The sequence below is a fragment of the Xenopus laevis genome, chromosome 1S (assembly GCF_017654675.1).
Source record: "Xenopus laevis strain J_2021 chromosome 1S, Xenopus_laevis_v10.1, whole genome shotgun sequence".
Lineage (NCBI taxonomy): Eukaryota > Metazoa > Chordata > Amphibia > Anura > Pipidae > Xenopus > Xenopus laevis.
In genome coordinates, this window is record NC_054372.1 from 130,086,244 (window position 1) to 130,110,620 (window position 24,377).

The window sequence follows — 24,377 nt, forward strand, 5'->3', positions numbered from 1 at the left end:
TGATGTGGAATTATTGAAGGTAATCCTGGGAAAGATTGCAGAGAATGGAGACTATCCCACTATTTGGATGGGGGATTTTAATGCCACTCCTAACCCGGGGATAGATAGGCTCAAACAGGCCGGTAGAGACTCTTCTGCCCTGGGAGACTGGCTTAAGGCCTCAAATCTGACTGATGTGTGGAGGTGGTCACACCCCTCCACGCACCAGTACTCATGCTATTCCTCTGCCACTTCGGCCCTCTCTAGAATAGACCTTGCCCTTGCCTCCCCTCTGGCTCTACCATACATGGGTTCAATAGAATACACAACCCGAATATGTTCTGACCATGCCCCCCTTCAACTAGATCTGAAATTAGGAATGCAAACGGGGATCCGTCAATGGAGACTTCCTCCAAAGTGGATCCATCATGCCCAGGTAAAGGATGCTTTCACTGCCCAATATAAACTGTACTGGGAGACTAACGCCGGCACGGCCCAGGAGCAGATAGTCTGGGATGCTAGCAAAGCATACGCTAGGGGTGCCTATATCTCTCTAATTAAAGCAGCAAGGATTACCTTGGATCATAACTTGGCCAACTACCATCATGTGCTGGAGGGAGCCAAATTGGAATATGTGGAACTCCCACAGGAGCGGCAGGCAGAGACCTTGGCGACAGCTCAGAGAGAGCTTAATCTTGCTTATGTAGAAAAATACACCCAATGGGAGTTGCACAGGGTCTCTTCCTGGTATGACAAGGGGGACAAATGTGGCAGGCTTTTGGCAATATTGGCTAGGGAACCATCCCAACTAACTCACATACCCTTAATTCTTGCGAGGGACGGCCACGAAGTCAGGGAACCACACTGCATAGTATCAGAATTTGTTGAGTTTTACACTGCCTTATACAGGTCAAAGCTCACGGCTTCGGCGGATGTGATAGCCCGCTATTTGGATGGAGTCCCTATACCTAGGCTCCCCCCTGAAGCAGCTGAGAAGCTTAATGTGCAAATTACCCCCGAGGAAGTCACTGCGGCTATAAAGTCGTTTCCCAACAGTAAGGCGCCTGGACCTGATGGTCTTCCAGTTGATTGGTATAAAGCCCACATAAGCACGGTAGGGCCTAAGCTTTGCTCCCTCTTTAATTCTGTCTTGCAGGGAACTCAGTTGCCTGACAGTTGTGGTCTGGCCACCATTACTTTAATACCCAAGGAGGGGAAAGCCCCTGAAAGATGCGAGTCGTATAGACCCATCTCTCTCCTTAATACCGACATTAAAGTGCTGGCTAAAGTGTTGGCGAACAGATTAAAGCTGGTAATAGACAACGTCATCCATCCAGATCAGACTGGTTTTATGCCCCATAGAGCCACTGATATTAATGTCAGGCGCCTATTTACGAACATTGGGGCCGTGCACCAAAATGGGGGAGAGAGGGTTGTGGTGTCCCTTGACACAGAAAAGGCCTTCGATACAGTGGAGTGGCCTTATCTGTGGGCAACACTAGAGAGATTTGGGCTGGGCGATAACTTCATTAGATGGGTTAAAGCAATGTACTCTGCTCCTAGAGCCAGGCTTCTGGTGAATAAAATGTTGTCGGGGGAATTCCCGCTACAGAGGGGAACCAGGCAGGGGTGCCCACTATCCCCCTACCTCTTTGCCCTGGCCATTGAACCAGTAGCCATCCAAGTGCGAGCCAATGTGACCATTGTGGGCCTTAAGATGCAGAGGCTGGAGGAAAAGGTCTCAATGTACGCGGATGATATGTTGGTTTATTTAGCAGACCCAAGAGAGTCCATTTCAGCTCTTTTAGAGGAGGTCTCCACCTTTGGGAATCTGTCGGGCCTCAAAGTAAACTGGGGGAAGTCCCTGGTCTTTCCCATTGATCCTGATGCACATAGAGACCCCCAGCATGGCCCTCAGCTACAGTGGGTTACTACTTTCAAATACCTGGGAATAGTGATACATAGGGATGCCCCCAGATATCTGGACTTGAATTTGACACCTGTCATACGTAGCATGAAAACCAAGTTCCAACATTGGTCCGGTCTCCCACTGTCCTTGCCAGGCAGGATTAACCTCCTCAAAATGGTGCTGCTCCCAAAGCTGCTCTATGTGTTTCATAATTCACCTATTTTACCCACTAAGGCATGGTTTCGTGAGCTAGACGCCTTGGTGAGGGGCTTTGTTTGGGCTGGAGAGAGGCCGAGGATTAAAACCCAGATGTTGCAAGCCCCACTGAGAAAAGGGGGACTAGCCCTCCCTAACTTTCTTCTATATTTCTATGCCAGTCAGCTGGTGTACGCCTGGTGGTGGCTTAACCCGGACCCTAATAACCAGGCCACGGTCGTTGAGGCAGCGGTGGTCGCTTCATTTGAGGCTTTGGCCAACCAGTTGCACAGAGGGCTCCCCTCTGCCTCTAGATTGACGCATCCCATGAGAACAGTGACTCAGGTATTCCACAGAACTGTAATACTTCCCTACAAGGCCTTGGCCAGTTGGTCCAAATGGACCCCAATTTGGTGTAATCCCAAACTCCCACAATTTAGCACTTTACCAGATGCTGGGGTATGGGCTGGAGCGGGGGTGAAACTACTGGGGGACGTGGTGCAGGGGGATGTCCTGAAACAATTTGCCCAGCTCAAAGATGATTTTGCTCTTCAGAATCACATGTTGTTCCGATTTTTACAATTTAGACATGCCTCCCAGGCCCAATTTCCCACTGGCACTTTGACAGTTGCAGCATCCACCCTGGAGAAATATCTCCATAGGGCAGAACTCACCAAAGCGCTAAGTTGGTTCTATGCCATTTTACTTCAGGACAGTTTTGATCCCGTAAAAGTCGTTGCCTTGAAATGGTCCCTAGACCTTCCCCAAATAGAGGAGGATGCTTGGAAAGACATATTGGATCAAATACCAGATACTTCCATTTCAGTACGGGACAGGTATATTTGCACCAAATTTTTCAACAGGGTCTATCTGACTCCGCATAGGCTGTCACAGATTTACCCCGGGTGCCCGGATATTTGTGTAAAATGTAATCAAGATGTGGGCACTTACATGCATGTTTTTTGGGATTGCCCCAAAATACAGCGCTTTTGGTCCGAGGTGTTAGGGGTTGTGGGTTCTGCTGCAGGACTGCCGACCATACGGTCTCCTGCCTTTTGCCTTTTGGGACACGCTGAGGGACTAAGGTTAAAGTCAAATGAAAGGCTGTGCTTGCTACAGCTCTTGCACTATGCAAGGAAAGCCATATTAATGACCTGGAAAGCTGTGGAAGCCCCTACGCAGGTATTTTGGAAGGCATTGGTAAATGGGAGTCTCCCAGGACAAAAACTCACCTATATTGCACGGGGTTGTCCAGGCAAATTTGGTGAAATTTGGGATGAGTGGCTATCTAATGTATGAATATAATGGTGTCCAAGAATGCATTGTACGCAGACTGAGATTTTTACGATGTACTTGATTGCAGTGCTCAGTCTAGCTAATCTTAGCTATTTCTTCCCCTTTCCCTTCTTTCTTCCTTCTTTTTCCTGCCTTTGCTCTCCTTCTTTTTTATAATCTTTTTTTTTTTCTTATTGTTAATGTGAAAATTGCTCAATAAAAAGAATCTAATAAAAAAAAAAGTATTCATTTCACGAATTACTATTTTGTGTGTTTCATTTGTATTTCTTTGAGAAAATGTTATCATCATTTCAATGCTATAAGTGTATAACTACAGCTTCACTAAAATATATAACGATGACAACATTGCAACAAACATTGCATTTGCTATGTCATATTAATTCAGAGGAATTTTCAATCAGGAAAGAATGAATATTTATTAAACTTGTAAATACACAGTGGAGTGTGGACTTTCTTGGCTTTGGTGCATACAAAGTAATGGGATTTTGGATTGTTCTGTTAAACTTTGTTTATTTATTAATAAACTCAGCAATGGCTATCCTGGAGTATACTGTACAATATACAGCATCGTCACTTTATAAAACAATCAATTATATGAATCAAGAATTGCCTATGTTCTATTTACTTTATTGTGCACTGGTCTATAATTAGCATTTGGGATAGGTATACAGCATTAAGCTCATGGCACATGTAATGTTTTTGATGCAGTGAAAAAAGACAGCAGCTGTTTAGGTAGGGATGCCCAGACCATGTGGACTGGAGAACCACTTGAAATGTCACTGAGCTGTTGCCATGAGAAAATAAAGGCTTTTATTGGAAATGATGAGTGCTGTCATGACATGGGATGCCTGGACCAGGCAATTGCTGCCTACATTGACAGTAGTGGAAATCCGCCTGACACTGCTTGTACAGTTGAATTTTGCCCAATAAAGGCCTAGATTCTGCACTGTATGATTCCTACAGCCTGATCATTTCTTGAGCTAATCGGGACAAAAAGGAAAATGGAAGCTTCTCCATGGTAGGTCCTTGCGTTGTCGAAATATAGATTACCAGTAAAATGAAAAACTCCTTTTACCCTATGCTGTAACTAATCAGAGCCAGTGATCTCTGTAAAACGTTTTGAATGATTTCCTATCGGTGGTTATATACTAATTTTAGCTTTCATTAAAGGAAAACTATACCCCCCAAACAATGTAGGTCTCTATAAAAAGATATTGCATAAAACAGCTCATATGTAAAACCCTGCTTCATGTAAATAAACCATTCTAATAATAATATACTTTTCTAGTAGTATGTGCCATTGGGTAATCATAAATAGAAAATTGCCATTTTAAAAAAATAAGGACGACCCCCTGGGATCGTACGATTCCCTGTGCACACAAACATACCAAACAAACCATACATGTTAGGTCACATGAGCCAATTAACAGACAGAGTTCTGTCTTTTGCTTCAACACTTTTTCCTGTTACAGTTAGAGTTGCAGTATTTCTGGTCAGGTGATCTCTGAGGCAGCACAGAGACTATCACAAAATGGTGGCTCAAAGCAAGAGATGTAAAAGGGCAATATTTACTTAAATATATAGACCAGTTTGGTAAGATTCTTTAATATGCCACTTAATTTGATATAAACTGTTGCTTAAATGTTCATTTTGGGGGTATAGTTTTCCTTTAAGCGCTATTGTAAACAGGCCTGCAGTATTGGAAGGAGGTCGGCCTTGATTCCTATACATTGCACGTAGCGTGTCCATTTAATAATCAGTCCAAAATTCCTACTGCAGTAGAGCAAGGCTATGCTGTCAGTACGTTTCAACCTTCTCAGAGAAAACCAATGATCATTCAGTCGTTAGTACCAAGAACCGTAACATAAATGCTGCCTGATCTATTTTAAAGCTTTTAATTTGGCCTGTGTGTTTACCAGCCTGCCACATATCTTCATAACATGTTTTTGTTGGTCCTACAGATGGATGGCTATTTTATATGTGATTAATACCTTTAATGATCCCCCCTCTCTCTCTCTCTCATGGAAGGTGACATCTCCCTTCCTCTGTGTCTCTTTCAATACGCTAAACATCTCTGTGGCTTCTCTACTATTCCCTGAATTTCAGCTGAAAAGGTGAATGCTCTGGCTCTAGACTGACACCTCTGCTTTCCTATGAACTGTCCCTTTGCCACCTCCCTCTGCATACACCCTTTCTCTGCCAAAATTGAGTATCTAGTTCTTCCCAGCGTCTCTCCCAGGCTGCTTCTCTTTGCACCTGCTCAGTCTCCCAGCTCTGTGCTGTGTGAGTGAGTGTGTGTGTATTGATTATTCCATTGTGCTAGGGAGAGAGAGGAACTGTCTGTGAATGGATCTGGGAGAGAGAGGGGGAGAGAGAGAGAGGTATCTCGGAGACTGTAAATCAATAGGAAAAGCCCTGTCCACACAGAAAAAGTACCTCACACCACAAAGACATTGATTTATTTTTTCCTAGTCTTCATCTTCACTCTGTAAAGGGGGGAGCAAGAAAGCCCGAGAGAGAGGGAGAAAGAGAGAGACCGCCTCCTCAGCATCCCTCAGACACAGCTTTATCCTCTCGCACCAGCTAAGCTGTAAGTAGCATTGATTTTACAATCTATTTCTGTTTTTTTCCCTCTCTCTCTCTCTCTCTTTCTCTTTTCGTCTCTCTCCCCCGTCTCTCTCCCTCTTTCACTCTTTCTGTGGCTTGTGGGTCAGAAGGCGATTGATTGAGGGCTAACCATTGCTATTTAAATACTGAGTCACATATACTGGAAATCCTATTCCCATAGACAATAGTATTTTCATAGATTGTTATATATATACTGTATATATATATATATATATATATATATATATATATATATATATATATATATATATATATATATATATATACACGCACACACAAATATGGCAGTGATTTCTAAAAGATCAGTTTCAGCAAGTGTATATGTGTGTGTGTGTATTTATGCACAGGCATTCAAAGAAACCTAAAGGTATTAAATAATATGTAATATATAAAACATAGTCTACAGCTTGCTGAGGGTATTCTATATAAACATTCACATGTAATGAGCAGATTATTTTTTTTATGCATATCCAATACAAATATGTGTGTATAATATACACAGATGCACGCATATACACATATGCATGTAACCATTTATGTGGAGTCAAAGGGGTGGGACCAATATTTTCTTTTTATATAAATGTGTGTGTGTAAAATATTGGGATCTGGTATTTACATATGCATAGCACATGGAGGGAGGTATAGGTAATGACACATATGGACATATCTTTGTGTAGTCATTACACATTCCTCTTATTGCATTTATGAGGTTTTTATAGGTAAACCCAGGACAGGGAATGGTGGGGGGCAGGGGTCAAAGTGAATGAAAGACACAGGGAAACGTCAGCGGCCTGAGAGCCCTTCACACCTGCCCCAAATGGTTTGTGACATCACAAGCTTTGCGTGTCTGATTATCTGTCTGATTGATAGATTTTTGTTGTTGTTATATTTATTGAGATGAAGAACACTTTTTATTCTAGTAACACAAACCACAATGTATTGCCGAATGGCAAAAAAGCAATGTATGTAAGTGTATAGACATCATGTACAGATAAAAGGATATAAAAGGAACCTGTTTGGTACTAGCACGTAGCAATGGAAAGGGGAACTGTGGCACAGTTATACAGGGATGCAAAGGAAACTAGAGACAGAGCAGTAGATATAGAGAGTAGAAGATTTATTTATGTCAGGATAGAAAGATAGAAAGAATCAATTAAAGAAATGCACTGAAAAGGGAATAAACAGAAAGAGGCTGGGGGATAACAAGAGAGAGTATATACATTGGAGGTTGGAGAAATATAGACAGGGAAGCATTTAATCTGCTAAGACAAATGAGTATAGGAGTGTGGGTGGGAGAGATGTGGAGATAAAAAGAGAAAAGCATATGCTGTATGTAGAAAAACACAGCTACATAGAGGTAGAGAGAGTGAGAGGTGCCAAATAAATACCAGAATAGAAATATACACAGTAGAAGAAAGGATTAGCACTTACATAAATAGTGCAGAATGTTAAAGAAAAGAAAATACAGGTATGGAATCCGTTATCCAGAAATCCAGGAAGTTCTGATTTATGGAAAGGCAGTCTCTTATAGACTTCATTTTATCCAAATAATTCCATTTTTTAAAAATGATTTCCCTTTTCTCCGTAATAATAAAACAGTACCATGTAGATGACCCAAAACTAAGATATAATTAATCCTTATTGGAGATGGAGACAAAAGAAGCCTGTTGGGTTTGTTTAATGTTTAAATAATTTTTTAGTAGACTTAAGGTACGGAGGTCAAAATTACAGAAACAAATGTTATCCGCAAAACCCCAGGTTCCGATCATTCTGGATAACAGTCCCATACCTGAATATGTATAAATGCAAATATATAGCTAAAAGAGATATGAAAAATAAGGGTTCATGTGAACAAGAGACCAAAGCACAAATAGGGTCCAATTTAAATAATATGTATATAGATATGTATACAAATAGAGATACAGAATGATATAGAAGGGGCCTTGAGAGGAGCAGGTGTAGACAGTACTAATACATATAGGGAAGAGATTATATTGTGCAGAATAGGGAGAAGGAAGGATATACCGTCATGGACGGATTAATGAATGGGACAAAATATACAGAACAGTTGAGATATATTCAAGAAATGGGACCGTCACAAAAGAAAGAAGGGTGGCTAATAAAAAATGAGCTGGAAGTTGAAATAGGCAAATTGGGAGAGCAAGCATAACATTTGCTGAAGAAAGGGGTTTAATAAGTAGAATTCAGAAACATGTATCTAGGGGATCTAGGGATACAAAAATCCAGTGAAAAAAAATCTAGGTAGGTAAAATGTAGTGAAGGTAGAGAGGGAATAGAATGGTTATAGAAAGGAATATATACATATGGAGGCTCCAAACTACACAGAGATGTGTAATTGTGAATAAGATCTCTCTGTGAGAGGGTTGTTGATAAACGAAAAGTGGGCACTTGTACACAGAAGTAAAAACTTTTACAGGAAAGCATAGGAATGCAGAGGGGCAACATAGGTAACATGTGTAGCAATATTGAGACATACACAATATGTAGAAAGTTGGTGGGCTACATAAATATATGCCTAAAGGAAAACACAACAAATCAGGCAAGCCCATGCATTGTGAAAATTAATGGGATGGGATGGGATGAGAGACACTGATACACAGTAAAGGTGAAGTGGACAGGAGATTAGAGGAACTGATGCATGGTGAGTATAAAGTGGACATAAATGATGCACAATGAGGATGGCACAGAGTAAGTGGATGATATTGTAAAACAATTGAGAGCAGGAACACAGAATATGGGGAGCTGTTCAGAAAACAGGTATATATTGGCAGGGTGGAATAACAAAAGAAATCAGACCCCCCCTAAGGAAAAACAATAATTTGCACCATCCTTCCTCAATATATCTGAGCTTATAGAACTAAAACATTTGTTTTCTAATTAAGCATTACAAAAATAATGTAATTAATTAATGTAATTAAAGCAAGTGAATGGCAGACACATTTTGGCTTAGTTAATTTTAGTGGATAAAATGAGGAATAAAATTGGGCCTGCAAATAATTTGTGGGATTTATCACTTGGCTGGTGTCTTATCTAGTATGCAGGGAAATGGGACTACTATTATGGTGGTTCAGATGAGGATGACCCAAGAATATGGGTTTAGCTATGGCTCATGTGCTTCACACACTCTGGACTTAATGCCCAAAGGTCTGGATATTTCTGAAAGTCATGAGATTGCTCACAGTTGTTAAACCAATTTTAGCCCAGTTGTAGGTGGGAAGGTGCAAAAAATGTTCTTCTTTAGCGGGGTCTGTTTTCACCTTTTGATTCACATTGTCATGTTAAACTGTGTACACACTCTTTTTATCCTTCCGTTAGCATAATGATTTTTTGAGGGTGCAACAACCATCTTTGTTGGAATATATTGGCAAAAAGCTACTATACAGAGAAACAAGAAACAACACTAATAAACATTTCCAAAACAATAATAGATATCTGTTTGTGAAGATTCTCATTCATCCACATCATGGTATATCTGTAGAAATAAGTCAAATCAACTGGACTTGCTGTGTTTTTTCCTTAAAGTCGTTTCACCAGTCATCCCACTGGCTTTCTCAAAAAAAAAAAAGCCAGTTGGATGACTGGTGAAACATCTTCAAGTTTCTGTGAATTGTGCAAAGTGAAATCCTAAGGGAAATTTCAGAAAAATGGGGTTGGGCCACTTCCAGGTATCTAATTTCTCATATGGGCTTATGGCCTAGGTTTCCGTTTCGGAACAGTAGGTGCTTATTACTTTTGCTTGTACAACTTGAAATCAGTAACAGTATCCTTCTCCTGCAATTCAATAATATATAACTCTAGGCCATAATCCCATATGTTGTAGTGATTCCTAGGTGACTCAATACATTGCAAATGTGGTAGTGAGGAGTTGAGATAAACTGATGTACAGTAAGAATGTAGGGGACAAGCAACAAAAAGAACTGATGTACAGTAGGTATAAAGGGGAACTGATGCACTTTGAGGATATGGGGAACAGAATTATAGGAACTAATACACATTGGTGGGTCAGTAAATGAGTGGAATAAGTATAAAGGGGCATAGGATGAGAGAAGCTAATGCATAGTGAAGAGGAGTAATAATGGCCATGAAAAGAAGAAAATAAATGGTAGGTTGAATCACAGCAGGTATGGGGTAACTGAGCGGATGCCCAGTGAGGACGAAAATTGTAGGAGATGATAGGCACTGATGAACAGTAAGAAGGGTATGAAAAAGAACTGATAACAGTGAGTATGAAGGGGAATGGTACTAATTCTCTGTGAGAAGGAAATGACAAGACTTAATATGCACAGTAAGAAAGGAAGGCCCATTATGATAAGGCCTGCATTATATATTTCACTGTGAACAATGAGTTTGTACCTTAAACCTTATAGCCAAGGCAGCATTAAGCAAAATCAACAGATTTTTTTTTTTTTTTTTGCCAAACTATAACATACACACAGAAATATGATTTGTCTAGCTAGGTGACCAATATTGCCATGTGCATCGCATGCCTCAATCTGATTCAGGTGTATTCTTCACATACAGACATTGAAGTAATTGTCCTGCGTCACAAGCCTGTTAACTGCCCTCCTCTCTTTTTATTTCTCTCTCTCTCTTGCATCTTTCCTCCTCTCTCTTTGTCTTTCTGCGATCTTCTGCATTTCTCTCCGCCCCCAACCATCTCCGACTCATTCTGTCACTCTGCTTTTGTCTTTCTCTACTCCCTCTGTTCTCTTTCATTTTCCACTCCCCCTGTCTCTTTATTTGTATGCAGTATCTGCGTATCTCTGTAACGTTCTCATTTAGCCTCTGATTTTTTTCTCCTTTACTGCATTTCCAGCTCTTGGTCTTCCAGGTTATTTGCCTCTATGTTTAATTTCATATCTCCTGCCGGTGGACAGACTGAATACTAGTGTTAGTCTGCTCAAATGGAAAGCAGAGATTCCAGAACCCTTTCTTTCATTCCAGGTGGTAATATGCTGGAGTCTGCCTGTTTGATTAAACAAGATGCTACTAGTATCACTTTTTAATATCTGCTGAAGAGTATAGATCAGGCATGCAACATATTCAGCACTGGCAGCACATGCAGCTTCCCATACTAAATCTAAATATAATTTCAATGATTCAGCATTGGCAACACATGCAGCTTCCCATAATACATCTAAATATCATTTTAATGATCCTTTATTGTAAGGGGTGAATATCAGTTTGTAATATATACAGATATAGGTTCTATTATCCGGAATGCATGGAATCTGGGGTTTTCCACATAAATTACAGATTTTTTTGTAATTTGGATCAGCATGATGGCAGGTCTCCTAAAAATAATTTAAACACTAATTGAACCCAATAGGGTTTTGGGTGTTGTTTTGCCACCTGTATAGATTCTTGCAGTTCTGTTACCCTCAAGTACAAGGTACTGTTATTATAGAAAAAAAGAAAATAATTTTGATAAATGAGAATTATTTGCTTTAATTGCATTCTGTGGGAGATGGTCTTCTCGTAATTCAGAGCTATATGGATGATGGATTTCAGGATAAGGGACCCTATACCTTTATATAGTGGTCTCCAGTAGACAAATGGGTTATGCTCTATGTGTTAAAAATAAACGAATCCCAGATCAATAAAGGAATCAGTTCTGTCCTACCCATATATGTTAACTTTCGTTAAAATTACATTTGCATCAAGCATAATTTTTACTTGCTGGGACTGTAAATTATAAAGCAAGTTGCAAGCCTACTATTTACTAATATGAAGGCCTGGCAAAGATAATGTATGTACTGCATACTATCTAGTTCATAGCAAATATTTCAATCCTTCTTTATTTCATCAAGATCAGCTGTTCAGCACTTGACCACCTGTGTGCATACAATAGAGTTGGTATCTGTAAAAATGATATGCTTAATAGTAAGCCAATCAATGCCAGCATACACCAACAGAGGGTTTAAAAATACAACATCTGCAATCATAGTACTGCCCTTGGCTGCAAATTATATATCAACAGCAGCTGGAGGACAACGGGTTGGACAACAACTGTTATAAATATACAAACTCTGCAGCAGAGCACAATTTATTGTGCTTTCCCTGCCATATGTAACCAGTGGAGGACATATTAAAGTACAGTGATACATGGGAAACATAGGAAAACACATATTCACTGCAGATGTACATAGCCATAAACAAGATAATTCCATTTATAGTAAAAAGGCACAAACAATAACACATACTGCAATCGTGTATAAGCACATAAGGCCAATACCGGTTAGAAGCTGCCAGGCACTGCCAGTATATATATTTGGAGCTCATATTTTCCTGCACAGACAGTGTGTCGACACCTCACTCTCTTAACACACCGTTAGAAAGTCATTGTATTGATTTTTCCATCCTTCTTCATCCCCCTCCTCTGCTGTCCCTCTGGATGTGTTCCTGTGCTCTTCTGTTTCCTACTTGCTGCTTCTCAGAGTATGTTGCTCTTTCTCTCTCTATCCTCTGATGTGTTTTTGGTCCTGTTCTGTTCTGCCTTTTCTGTCGCTTGGGATCCTCTATTCTGATATCTGCTTTCTGGGTTTTCTCTGAATAACAATTCTTTTTTCTGACTCTTTGTTTATCCAATGTTTGCATCTGGCATTCCAGATACTATTTTCTTATCCCATCTGATATTGCGATCTTTTAATAACTTTTGCTCTTCTGTGACTTCTCCTCTGCCTCTCTGTTTATTTTGAACATCTTTGTGATCATGCATCTTCTCTCTTGTTTTTTTTTTCCCTTGGGCTCTTTCTGGTTTCTCTCTTGTTATTATTTCAATCCCCTGTGGGTAATATGTCAAATGTGTGCTGCATGCACCCTCTTCCACCATCATTTGCAGCTTTGTGATGCCTCTGGCACCTTTAATTAAGTGTTGCCCATGGGTTATCTTCTTTTCAGTCCATCCTAACAATCCACTGACCTTCTCCTCCTTCCATTATCTTTTTAATCACTAGCTTAGACTGACATTGAGCCGCTGCTAGTTTAGACAGACATTGTCTTCCTCACACCAGCCCATTATTGTACTAATCTGAACCCATCAAAACACTGATCTTGGTCTTTTACTAAAACAACCATTTGTGTGTGTGTGTGTATATATATATATATATATATATATATATATATATATATATATATATATATATATATATATATATATATATATATATATATATATGTCTCCAATTAGTCAGATCTACATAGAGGTACTGTATGTCTAACCTACTCCCTTATATAAATCCTATCATGTTTATTTTTGTCCTTGTTATTACCTTCAGTTTTGTGTGTGAAATTTCTTTGGATTCACTTTTTTAACTCTTATGTAGATTTGGCCGAAAGATTTGGCCGAATACCGAACCCTAATTTGCCTATGCAAATTGGGAAGGGGAAAACAATTTTTAACTTCCTTGTTTTGTGACAAAAAGTCACGTGATTTCCCTCCCTGTCCCTAATTTGCATATGCAAATTAGGATTCTGATTTGGTTCGGCCAGGCAGAAGGATTCGGCCGAATCCGAATCCTGGCCAAATCCCGAACTGAATCCTGGATTCCGTGCATCCCTAATTTTTGACCATTCGTATTTTTGACCGTTGCTGCTTCTATTGTTTCTCTATAAAATCTTCCTCTTTCTTACTTTTTCAAAACATCTTCACTCAAGGACAGATTTATCCAGGGTTCAAAAAGACTAACTGTAATTAAATTTGTTTTTTTTGCCAATTAGGTCAGTTTTTGATCGAATAGGTCAGTTTTTCCCAATAGGCTAAAACAGCAATTTGGCAGGTTTTAGATGGTGAATGGTTGAAGTTGAGTTGTTAAAGAGACAGTACATAATAACTGTCGATTTTTTTAATTCAAATCTAATTTGGACTATTCCCTAGTCGAGGTACAGAAAAATTAGCTTGAAATTCTAATTTTTTTCCTTTGATAAATCTGCCCCTCATGTCTTTCCTTTTGTCTCTTGTCTATCTAAAATATTCCTCTCTATTTCTACTGTGCCACCTCTTCACTAATTTTTCCACTGGTGTCTATAGATAACATCATGCTTCTCTGGCTATCATGGTCCCAGAGTTCTCTCTACAGTCTATCTCAGTATTTATTGGCATCTCTACTGTCTCTTGAAATGTTTTACCAATACTCTTCTCTTGAAAGTATGGCTCAATATCTTTCTCTTTGCATTTTCTTTGCTGTTTTTGTAAAGTCTTCTCCTCTGTTTTGTCTCTGGACATCTTCATCCTTGTGCTATATGCCCTTTTTATATTTAAATATGTTATTTTCTGTATTTTCTCAGTGGCTTTTACGTGTTTTCATTTATCACCTCAGCAGCCTGTCCCTCTGTAGCTTGTTCAGTAACTTATTTGTTATGGTATAGACACTATAGCTCATCTGCTGTTTCTGTTATACTCCAGCCAGTACCCAGTGTCTTTTCCACTTTTCTGATTTTATTTTGTTAGTGATAAGTCATTTTCTCTGGGTCTTCTTTGTACAGCATAGATTATCAGCTCCAGGCCCACAAGATTAAAATATGGTGGCAATATGAACCAGAAAGGTCTAGAGCTACAAAGAGAAAAGGGGCAGACTCAATTTAGCTACATTTGTGGTAATCTTAGGCCAAAATCAAAACACTTTTTGCATTCTCTGTATTTAAAGGGGTAGTTCACCTTCAAGTTAACTTTTATATTCTACTTATATTTACTTCTATGTTATAGAATAGTCAATTCTAAGCAACTTTCAACTAGTCTTCATTAATTTTTTATAGTTTTTTTTTTTTACATTATTTGCTTTCTGAATCTGATTCTTTTCAGTTTTCAAACAGGGGTCATGACCCCATCTGAAAACAAATGCTCTGTAAGGCAACAAATTTATTGTTATTACTACTTTTTATTACTCATTTTTCCTATCTCCTATTCATATTCTTATCTCTTATTCAAATCAACACACATTGCTGAATTTGAAAACTGGAGAACTGATGAATAAAAAGTTAAATAACTCAAAAACCACAAATTATAAAACCTGAAAACCAATTGCAAATTGTCTCAGAATATCACTCTCTACATCATACTAAAAGTTAACTCAAAGGTGAACCACCCCTTTAAGAGGGACTTGAATTTTTTTTTTCTAGAATTTGGAATAAAAGTCAGATGAACAGGTCCCCCTTTACCTCTCGTAGTCAGTATTTGTGTCAGGGCCCGAACTAGGGGTAGACAGAAGAGGCACGTGTCTAGGGTGCAAAGTTAGAGGGGCTTTTTTCCTCCACTTTCTGTAGATTTCCAGCTCCGCGTGCTCGGTCGCGCATGCTCGGTCACGTGTGCACACAAACGGATCTTTGGCGCGTGCACACGTCCACACATGCGCACACAGTCGTTTGTACGCGCACAAGAGGAGGGGCATTGATTTGCATGTAGTTTGTGTTTAGATTTATGCACCTTTCTGTTGTACAGCACTACAGAATATGTTGGTCCTTTATAAATATGTGTTATGAATAATAATCATACCAGTCAGTGGTCTTTGACATTTGTCTATCCAGTTAGATCAGAGTGAATTATAAAATATAAAATAATATATAAAATACATTTTAATACAGCTTTGATTAACATGTAAGAGATAGAACTTAAAAATGTCCCTTCATTTCTAATTTGGGTATTAACAAAAGCTATATAAAAACAGAAGAGACCATAGAATGAACATTCTAATAACTGCAAACTTGTACAGGTATGGGATCTGAAAACCATTATCCAGAAAGATCATAGACTCCATTTTACCCAAATAATACAAATTTTTCACAATGATTATCTTTTTCTCTGTAAAAATAAAACAGTAGCTTGTACTTGATCCCAACTAAGATATAATTCTCCCTTATTGGAAGCAAAACCAGCCTATTGGGTTTAATTAATGTTAAAATGATTTTCTAGTAGATTTAAGGTATCAAGATCCAAATTACAGAAATATCCATTATCCAGAAATCCCCAGGCCCCGAGCATTCTGAATAACAGGTCCCATACTTGTAGTGTTTACTTTTTGTGCTCATTTGTGATTCAGGGGCAATTTCCATTCTCTAGGTCAGCAATACATTTCCCCCCAGTATGCTCCATGTATTATTCTATTTGAAGAAGGTGAGGCCCATATCAGTTTATCATTTAAATGACACTGTGCTTTTCAGTAATGTAAATTTCCACCATGAGGCAACTCTTCAACAATGTGCCACCCAGGAACAGAGAATCAAAATGATGGACTGTTGGCAACCATGGTAGAGCAGGTCTACTGATTTATTAGACTGTAATAGAAGGTAATAGCTATATAAGTGGATTTAGGTTAGTTATGTAACAGATTTATTGACTGGTTATGACTTTGGGCCATACTGTTAAATGGTCTGGTTATGGTTGTATTGACAAGTATGTTATTTGACAATAGTGGCATTGATTGTTTTTGGTGCACTGACTACTGACAGATTTTTGTTGTTTATTACTTTGTCTGATGTTGGAGCTGGTCCACAATAGATAATATTGTTTTATTATTATTTTATGGGTATGTCGGTACTATAACAGTATTAAAAGGTTTATTGCCGTGCTGCAGTGTTTGACGGCTCTGATTTTATTATTTGTTGGATGGTTTCACTGTATTGCCTGTTTAATCCAGCCCTACCCTTAATGATTTCTGTAGTCCAGCCTGGCCTTTATGATTGGCATTATTAGTTCAGGGTGTTCTAATTGGTTAAAACCAAGCTTCTGCTGACGATTATAAATACGATTAAACTGAGCTAAAATAGGATTTTTTTAAAATAAATAAATAAAAACTTGTCCGTAACAGAAATATGCATTCTTTATTGTTTGCTTATTCCTTTCTTTCTTTTTCTGTTTCGCCCCCATACTCACTCCACTGCTTTTCCCTTCCCCCTCCCCTACTAAGCTGTAGAATGAAACTCTTTAGTTATAATTTCCATACTCATTAACATGCTAATGTGCTCAGGCTCACATCTCTTTAATCACCTCAATATCTGACTCTGTGGGGAACAGAATTATAAGGACTCAATGGGGGGGGGGGGAGAGGGGCAAAATATTGATTAACCTCACACCTGCCAGAGAGATCAGAAGAGCTGTGAGCCATACAAACCAGCCAAGCAGTAATAGATGGCTTGTGCTTTTCCATTAAAACAAAACACTGGTCTATTCTTGCTGAGGTAACTGGGAATTAACTCCTCTCATGCCGCAGACTGTCAGAAATGTTTCTCCTTTTAATATGTACCTGCAGAGAACTTTTAGCATCTTAGGATTTATTGTCTTTGATGTGACTTTCAGGGTCTTAATTAACTCCTGGTTTGCCAGAAACAGAACAGTAATTGACTTTAACTAATGGACACAGATCTGCTATAAAATGATGAAAAATCTTTATTTATTAACTGCCTGCCTAGCCAGAGTCTCAGCAGCATTGTCTTACACACTTGACATTTACATTTTCTTTTATTTCCACAGGGCTATGTGTGAGATGACTCTTGTTTTTCTAACATTTCACCATGGATGCTGGTGAATGCTTCCTCTCCTCTCCCAGGCAGGATGAGAGAAGCTCATGGCCATTGGACGTCATTCTGCCCCCTTGCCCAGAAACCACCAAAGATACCTCTCTTCTGCCCCCCTCTCCCTCCCATGACATTTCCACCTCAACTGCAGCTTCCACACCTGGAGGGAGTTATAAGGCACTTAGCCCCCAACCTTCAACCTCACAACCCACCCTTCTAGTAGCTACTAGCCCCCTGCATCCAAAGTATCTGCCAAAGCTCAGAACTCCTGCAGAGTCTAACTGCCAAGAGGAGGATGAGGGGGAACCCCTACTGGGTCGTGTGCTGTTCTCCAGTGACGGATATGTCTACCTCCTGAAGGGGGAGGGAAAAGAGAACCAAACTCTACCCTCCCCAGCCTCACCACAGGACTCCCTGAACAGCACAGTGTTGCCATGTACCCCTCCCACTGTATTCCGTCTCATCTCCACCTACCAAGGCATATGCTCTAACCAAATATCCCAACATACCTCAGCTGGGGCAGCCAATCCCATCCACCTGGTGTCTGGCGCCTCATCTAAAATCCAAGACCAACCCAAAGAAAACAAGGTGGTAGAGAGAGGACAGGAAACCAACAAGACACTCAAACTAACCAGAGGCTCACAAAGGACACAGATAGTGGAAAGGGTGTTAATCTGCCTCCCATGTCAGCTTACTTTTAGGTCTGGCAACAAGTTTGGGTGGCATGCATCACATATCCATATATTGGAACACCCATATCAAGATCATCTAGCAATGAGAGAGACATCTGGTATTATCCACAGCTCTAGTGGACAGATATTTCTTAGCCTATTAGAACCAAAAATAAATCACAGCTCACTTGAAGCTGGTCAGGAACCAGAGAATATAGCTCTTTTAGGGGATCAGTCTCCCCTACTTTTAGAAAGGATCCAAACTGTTCTAGAACCATCAGGAAAATCAAAGGATGTAACTTCCCCAATACCCGATACAGTAACCAAAAGCCAAGTAGCTATTAATCCAGAAATAAATTCTGTCTCTCTTAGCCTAGCACCTCAATCATCCTTAAGCTTTCACTGCTGTGATCCTGCTGGAACACCCCACTTAACTGAAGCCAAAGAGTCCAAGGCCCACATGAATGATGAGAATGGAGGAGCCTCATGGAACCCAGCAGGAACAAAGACACAAGGTGAAGAGGATGTTGAGGAAGGAGAAAGGCCCCCTCCAAACTCCCAGTCCACAGATATTACTGAACAGCTACTTGCAAACCAAAGCTTCTATGGCCCAATGTTGACAAGCTCCTTTTCTCACATAGGAGTTGCCCCTGGCAATGATAAGAGAGGGGACCATACAGACACTGAACGTGGGCTTCAGGTCCTTGATGACTGCACAGCAACCTCAGGTCCCCAATCATTCCAAAGCCTTTCTCTCCAGGGTCAGCTTTCTCTCCTTCATTCCCGCAATTCTTGCAAAACACTGAAATGTCCCAAGTGCAACTGGCATTACAAGTACCAACAGACGCTGGATGTCCATATGAAGGAAAAGCACCCAGAGAGTCAGAGTCACTGTTCTTATTGTCACAATGGTCAGCAGCATCCACGTCTTGCCCGTGGTGAGAGCTACAACTGTGGATACAAGCCGTACCGCTGTGAAGCATGCAACTACTCAACTACCACCAAGGGCAATCTCACAATACACATGCAGTCTGACAAACATCTGGCCAACTTACAAAGCTACCAGGGGCCAGGAACAACACCCAATGCTGCAGTCCCTCCCTTGGCATCACCAGTGGCTAATACTGGCCAGGGGGAGGGTGGCCAGCCCTCACCACCTGACCGGCAACTAAAGCAGAAAGCTTCGTGGCACTGCAAAGTGTGCAATTACGAAACCAACATCTCTCGAAATCTGCGTATTCACATGACTAGTGAGAAGCACATGCAGAATGTCCTAATGCTTCATCAGGGGTTGGGAATGGGGCAAGATACCTTCCCTTTCTATGGAAGTTCCCTTGCTCCCGATCAGGGCATGGACCACCATCTGCTGTTTAATCCCTTGCACTTCAGCTCATCTGGGAACCAAGGTATATAAAGGAGTAGTTAAAATGCGAGGGGTGTAAATTTATGTTTTGTTTTGCTATGCCGGTCCCTAGTGGGTTTTACATACAGTATGATACCAGAAATGGAAAGTTACACAACAGTATTGTTGTAATATGCTTTACTGAAACTCAGACATGTACAGTATATTTTCCACTGAATGGATGTAAACAATTGGTAGCACTTCTTATTTACTATTCTGAAAACTGTAATTTACAACAAGACACAATTTTAAAGTATCTTTTAACTGGGTGTAAGCAACTATAATAATTCCTTTCATATGCTCTCTTTTGTGCTGTTTGGAACCTCTCTGCAGTTTAAGCAATAGAACATTTACAGTGTAGTTTGTTATATAACGATTTATATTATTGCAGTTTAGTGATTGTCTGGTACGCATTATGCAACCTCCTACTTCTATCTGTATTGTAATGCATGTCTTTTCTGTCAGCTTGCAGTCTCCTTATCCCAGAATCTGTCTCAGGCCCTCAGCTCAACAGTTTGGGCCCTTCCATCATTCCCATTCCTTCATCTCCACCTCTGCAAGATTCATTCTCCTCTAACCTGGAGGAGGAGCCTTCAACTGGCATATTTCAGTGTCTTATATGCCGCTCCTTTGCTACTGATAGCTTGGAGGGATTGCTTTCTCATGCAAGTAGAGGCCGCTCTCTTCCTGAAAGAGAGTGGAGAGAAGTCAGAGGAGATTTGCACTGCTGCCGTCTCTGCTCCTACAGCACCCAACTTAAAGCCAACTTTCAGCTGCATCTGAAGACTGACAAGCATGCTCAGAAGTACCAACTGGCTGCCCATATGCGGGAAGGAGGTGCTGCACTAGCCACAGCCCAGGCCTCAGCAGTAGAGTTACCCATCAGTGGCTACAGTCAAGCTTCTTCTTTTCCTCCACTGAATTTGAGATGTAATCTTTGTGGGTTTGACAGCAACAGCAGAGAGAAGCTGCAATTGCATGTGCAGGGAGGAGGCCATGAAGAAAGCCTCAGGGTGTACAAGGTGACATGTTGAAATTGGTTGTGTACCACAATGTGTGAATTTATTTTTAAATATGAAGCCTTGCAAATGTTTTTCAAAAGGTTCCCTAAATAACCATTGCTTCATGCCACAGCAAGTGCTTTTTCTAGATAGTAAAGGAATGATATTTACAGAACTAAATTCTTTACATTATCCCGGGAGGAAATTAACCTTGCAAACAAAGAAAGGTGTGGGGAATCTGGGGATACACGTTCTTTAAACAATTTTTGGAAAACACATTTGCTGTGGCTTATTGTGAAAGTGTTAATGTTTTAGAGCAGTAATTTTTCTTAACCTGTAAGGGATATTTACTTACCTGGAGTTATGGCAGTTCTACAGCACTGTTTATTTCTCTCAACACCTGTCATTCATTCTAATACCAGGATTACATGAGTGATGTAAAACAGGACATAACTCCAGTTCATAAATGACACCCACTGTATGTAATCCTGTCTGTGTAAATCTGCAGGTTACTTACTGTACTTATATGTGCTATATAAGCTGTGTCTGAGAATCAAAACAGTTGAGAACATTTATTAATCTTGCTAGTTTGTAGGGATTGCATTTTCAAAATGAACCCCAGGATTTATTAAACTCAGGCTTAAAAGTGCCAACTCCCTCTTTTTAGAAGTTCAAGCTGCATTGCATTGCTTATTAAGCCAGGAACCAGGGTTCAAATTCGCAGGCAGTTGTTAGTTCATACATGTGGCACCACAAATGTAATGCTAAAGCACTTATTCAATTGTGTAGCTTGTAGATCAGTAATTGTTGGTACCCATTATACACACACACGTCTCTAATTCGTTTTTTTCCTGACACAGTACATGTTATGCTACTATACACAAAAGATAACCAACTCTGTTAGCAGCCCATTGTGCACTGGCTGGAGATTGGCTGAAAGGAAAATACTATTGGCCAAGCACTGTAGCGGCCCTCTGAGCTGGTCCTTGGCATATATATTTGTGTAGGCCACATATGTAATCCAGTCGTTAACCCTAGGACCAACTTGGATTTGGATGAATATGTAGATCCAACCTTACATGGCCAGCCTTAGTTCTAGAGTGATGATCTTGTATGTAGCATGCTGTGATAGATAATTAGAACTTGGAATTTCCAACCTGTAGCACTTAATAAAATATTAAGATATCTGTAACTAGATAGTTTTATTACGGCAGGCCTAACAGTTGACAAGGCAAGTTATGGTGGCGGTGTTTGTCAGAATGGACATTCGCTCACCTAGTCTTTTTTATCAGCTGCTGAATCCACCTGGCTTAGGCCTACATTGCCATATAAAGCATGAAACCAGTTATGATCCACATACATTTTCCCACTTTCCAGCAACACCTATTTATTAACTGGTAGATAATTAAAGGAAAACTAAAGTAGGCTAGAAAGCCTATCATTATGTTTTGGGCCTGTTCAAGCCCAAGGCTCTTCAATTTCAAAACTGGCTTTTATCAGCTGATATAGATCATTCAATACCAATATTATAAAATTAGTCTCATGTACAACAAATTACTTCAGATGTTGTTTTTAATTTTAAAGGGAAATTCTTGCCTGTAATCCACACATATTAATTATTAATTAATTATGATACCTATAGGACATCTTCCTCTTTAATAATGAACTAAAGACATATTACTAGTTTGTTATAGATAAGAAGTTATATAAACCAATCAGACTGTGTCTGACATCCTTCTCATCCTGTCAGACAGATATTTCCTCACTATCAATGGACGCTGCAGTATGGCCCTGAAAAGTTGCAGGTCTTGATATTGGTCTAGTAACCAACAGCAATCAATCAACTGGCAGCATTTTGTACATGATTTTCTGCAATGGTTCAGACTTAGGCAAACTTTGCACCTTTCATTACATTGCTTTGTTGATTTCCTCCAAGTTCTCATTGGGTGCTGAAACCATGTGTAAATATATGAAAGCTAAACACTATTTATAAACAGGATATAATTTATTCTGCAATGAGATCATGCCACTAACTCTATCCCAATCATCCTCAGACCCTTTCTTTAATGGAGAAGGAAAGGTTAAAACTAAGTAAGCCTTATCAGAAAGGTCCACCTAAATATACCAGTAAACACTCAAAGTAGTGCAGCTTTGAATCCTCTGTCAAAAGAAACACTACATTTCTTTCCTTCAATTGTGTACACATGGGCTTCTGTATCAGACTTCCTGCCTTCAGCTTAAACCTCCTTGCCCCGGGCATGTGCATGCTCAGTTTGCTCCTCTTCCCCCTCCCCCACTTCTCTGCTGTAATCTGAACCCAGAGCTATAAGTGAGAAGGGAGAGCCTCAGGCATGAAGTGATGTCCCACCAAGCTAATACTGCAGCTGCTATCCTAAACAAACAGAGCGCTTCTAGAGCTTTTTACTCAGGTATGGTAAAACATTCTACAGAATAAATATAGCATTCTAGCTTGCACTATTGCAGATAATCAACTGGCAATAAAATGCCTCCATAACTTTCCTTCTCCTTTAAGAAATCTCCTTAATGAATTCACATAGATACAAATGGGTATTGTGTGTGGGAAAGTAAGACTGATGGACACTTACATCAGAGCGAGAAGGCAGCAACCTGCTAAGGAGAGTTATGTCTGAAGTTCTCACTGTTGTACTGGGTTCTGGAATATGGCAGAAATAATGTTATTTACCTGCTTGCCTGCCATAGACCATAGATTATATAGGTCTGGTCGTCACCTGGGAATTGAGCAATGTTTGGTATCACTAACAGGGTTGAAAGAGTCAGAAGAACTGAACTTCTAAATGATTCAGTAATTCCACAGTTTAAGTTTTTTCTGAAATTCCTAGTAGATTTTTTGGGCATATAATCCACTAGGTATGATTCAAAGGAGCCAAAAGCATGAATTTTCTTTGTTTGATTTAGTAAATTCAGTAAAATATTTTGTTATACTGCACATTAAATGTATTAATTTGTTACATATTTTTATTCATATCGATAAGAGAACTGTATTTTAGTACTGTCAAGTGTCCAGCAAATAGAATGACAGTAAATTTTTTATAGTAGCCCGCCTGCTTGCAAGCTTATATTCAGAAAATCATGCATTTCCCTAGTCCTGGCCTGTCAGCAACCCTGGCTGTAAATATTCCACAAGGGAGTTTTTGGACCTTGGGTACAAGGTGCAGAATTTCCTGTCTAGGAACTAAATCTGGGTGATTTTTGGCCATGTACCCCCAAACTAAGACCCATTACAGCCTGATCAAGTCACAGACACACCTCTGAGGGTGCAGACAAAGCTGGTTCAGGAACACTCAGTTCCTGGGGAGGGCTTTTCAGGTCACTCTGGCAAAAATCATGCAAAACATTTAAATACTAATCATTTTGCTGCATCCCTCCCTCTTAACTGCAATGTAACAGATACATCTAAAATCTCATATATAGGCTTTTTGCCCCTAGTGGTCCAAATGTTGTTTCTTTTTCCGAGAAGTAACTAAGAATCTTCAAGTTAAGAGCACACTTGTTTTACGTAGCAAGACAAGACAGATTAGTATAGGTTTGTCCCCATGAGAGCTTTTCATTGTGACTATAGCCCACCCTAGAGTTTGGGTTTGCTATGCCCAAAAGTCTCTCAGTGGGGTAATAAAAATATTATGAATGCCAAGAAAGCCAAGTGCTGGAGCAGCACATATGGGATGACTGTGTAAGACAGAAAAGCTATATAAAAGTCTCCTTCTCTTTCTGGTACAAGTATCCTG

At 39.9% G+C, this 24,377-nt stretch overlaps 1 protein-coding gene across 1 annotated transcript in view; it reads left to right on the forward strand.

The window, feature by feature from the left end:
* Positions 1 to 5,611: 5,611 nt before the first annotated feature.
* zfhx2.S (zinc finger homeobox 2 S homeolog) overlaps positions 5,612 to 24,377 on the forward strand; it is a 54,183-nt gene continuing 35,417 nt past the window's right edge. The window contains exons 1-3 of the mRNA XM_041580183.1: positions 5,612 to 5,969; positions 17,493 to 19,613; positions 20,075 to 20,631. Coding sequence (XP_041436117.1) covers positions 17,534 to 19,613; positions 20,075 to 20,631 — 2,637 coding nt within the window. The 5' untranslated portion in view covers positions 5,612 to 5,969; positions 17,493 to 17,533. The remainder of the gene's footprint in view (positions 5,970 to 17,492; positions 19,614 to 20,074; positions 20,632 to 24,377) is intronic.